This window comes from Cryptotermes secundus, unplaced genomic scaffold, assembly GCF_002891405.2.
Source record: "Cryptotermes secundus unplaced genomic scaffold, Csec_1.0 scaffold117, whole genome shotgun sequence".
NCBI lineage: Eukaryota > Metazoa > Arthropoda > Insecta > Blattodea > Kalotermitidae > Cryptotermes > Cryptotermes secundus.
In genome coordinates this window covers 297,003-299,146 of record NW_019737981.1, presented here as the reverse complement: position 1 = coordinate 299,146, position 2,144 = coordinate 297,003, and the positions used below count along the sequence as shown (strand labels likewise).

The 2,144-nt window shown below is 48.4% G+C and overlaps 1 protein-coding gene across 1 annotated transcript in view; it reads left to right on the top strand.

The window, feature by feature from the left end:
• Positions 1–579, top strand: part of LOC111870515 (glycine-rich cell wall structural protein 1.8-like) — a 1,816-nt gene extending 1,237 nt beyond the window's left edge. Inside the window, exon 2 of the mRNA XM_023862869.1 lies at positions 35–579. Coding sequence (XP_023718637.1) covers positions 35–579 — 545 coding nt within the window. The remainder of the gene's footprint in view (positions 1–34) is intronic.
• Positions 580–2,144: the final 1,565 nt, after the last annotated feature.

The window sequence follows — 2,144 nt, the reverse complement described above, 5'->3', positions numbered from 1 at the left end:
CGCGGCGGTGGGGGATACGGCGGTGGACCCGGAGGTGGAGGCCATGGAGGTGGGGGATACGGCGGTGGACACGGAGGCGGAGGCCACGGAGGTGGAGGTGGTGGCTACGGTGGTGGCGGACACGGAGGCGGAAGCCACGGAGGTGGAAGTGGTGGCTACGGTGGCGGTGGACACGGAGGCGGAGGCCATGGAGGTGGTGGGCATGGAGGCCACGGCGGTGGACATGGAAGCGGTGGATACGGCGGTGGTCACGGTGGTGGTGGTGGTGGTCATGGAGGCCACGGAGGTGGAGGATACGGCGGTGGCGGGCATGGAGGTGGGGGATACGGAGGTGGACATGGAGGCCACGGAGGTGGCGGTCATGGAGGTGGGGGATACGGAGGCGGAGGCCACGGAGGTGGTGGCTACGGAGGCGGCGGACATGGTGGTCATTACGGAGGTGGTCATGGTGGAAGTTGGCTCGGGCGTGGCCATCACGGAGGTGGTTTGCACGGAGTTGGAGGATATAAAGGACATGGACATTGGAGCGGCAGTTATGGCGGTGGCTATGGTGGTTATGGGGTCGGAGGTCACGGGTGATAAGTTTCATAGCGGTGGAACCCGCTGTATTTATTTCCAACTAATGCTGCGCATTTTGTAATGTTGAGAACAACACGGTTTATGTTGTACCACGGAGTTCTGATCCCGAAATAAATTTGTGTACCTTACAGTGCGTTACTCCTGTTGTTGAAAGGCAGTTGAAATTCCCTTGAAGCTGTGAGGTGAACAGTAAGAAGTAGGTGCTGAAATTATGTTGCCTAAAAGTGTTTAAAACTGACATTTTTTATGGCTCAAAAATAGTTTTCTTTTCATTGGCCTCTTCCGGTCTGTGTCTGCTTCTATGGTTCCGCTGCTTTCGGTATTTAAGTTCCATCTTTTCGGCGCACTTTGCATTCGCCATCTTCGGGGTGTGTTTGAGGCGGTACAGTTAAGTTGGCCGTATGTATCACGGTCTCCAGGTTGAGTGAAGTCAGAGGCGGTTGACGTGCAACTGTAGTACATGCCGGAAAGGCGGAAATGCTTCAATACGCGATAGGATGAATCCCAAAATCCGAAGTCACACATAACGGACTTTTTATAATATTTAGCAGCTTATTCATATACCCGTACTTCATGCCAGTGGCGCATAATAGCTGTAAAAGTGATGATTTTGAGAAAACATATCCCGGTATATTATTTACAATTATACATTTATTTATTTATTGGGACTGAGCTTTGATTTTCTTATATTCTGAATAGCCCATTCCAGAATAAAACTGTTACCTGTTAAATATATTTCACGATAAGTTACTGTAATATTAATTTAAAGAATAGAAGCATACACAAAGCAGACTTTTCCTAGTTGTATGTGTTGAGGTTAGTAACAAAAATATACGAATGTATGTGTCATATATCAATATTATCGCGATTTATGGGTGATTGTAGACCAGGTTTATTTAGTAAATAGATGTATTGACTACTTATACACAGGATTCAGATGTATAAGCAGTTACAGCGTCACCGCTGCTCTCCACAATTCACAAATCACTACAGCACCCGCTAAGCCTTTTTTAGCCTGCCCTCTTCACCAGCCGTTCCCTAGCAAACGGCTTCTAACAGTGGAGATTCTTCATTCATGGACTCATACAGGTATCTTCACAGCCTGCAATGTAGAACTCACTATTCACTGCTCCGACTGTCATGGTTATAACTCGTCGCGACGGACCACATAGAAAACACTGTTGCAGTATTTTTGCGTTCGTGTCCGTTGCCGCGGGAACGTGTTTACTGATCCGTTGCGGAGAAACAGTCTTGGCGCGGACCACGGAAAACACCGTTCTTGTATTGTTGCAGGCGTTACTTAGTGACGGTCTCTGTTTATAAAGTCGCTGTTTAGCAACGGTTGTGTACACCACAGGATTAAGCACATGAAGTTTCTACACACCAGCAACAGTATTCATACCATAAAATGTACATCATCCAAAAGGATCGGTCCTTTGGTCCCGTTCCGAACCCTGGTCCCTCCATCTATCCAGTGGTTGGCCTTTCTCCTTTCTTCCTTTGGGGCGGTATCTGAGTGAGGATGTGACGTTCCCCCTGAGATAAGCCTATAATTGAGATATCCC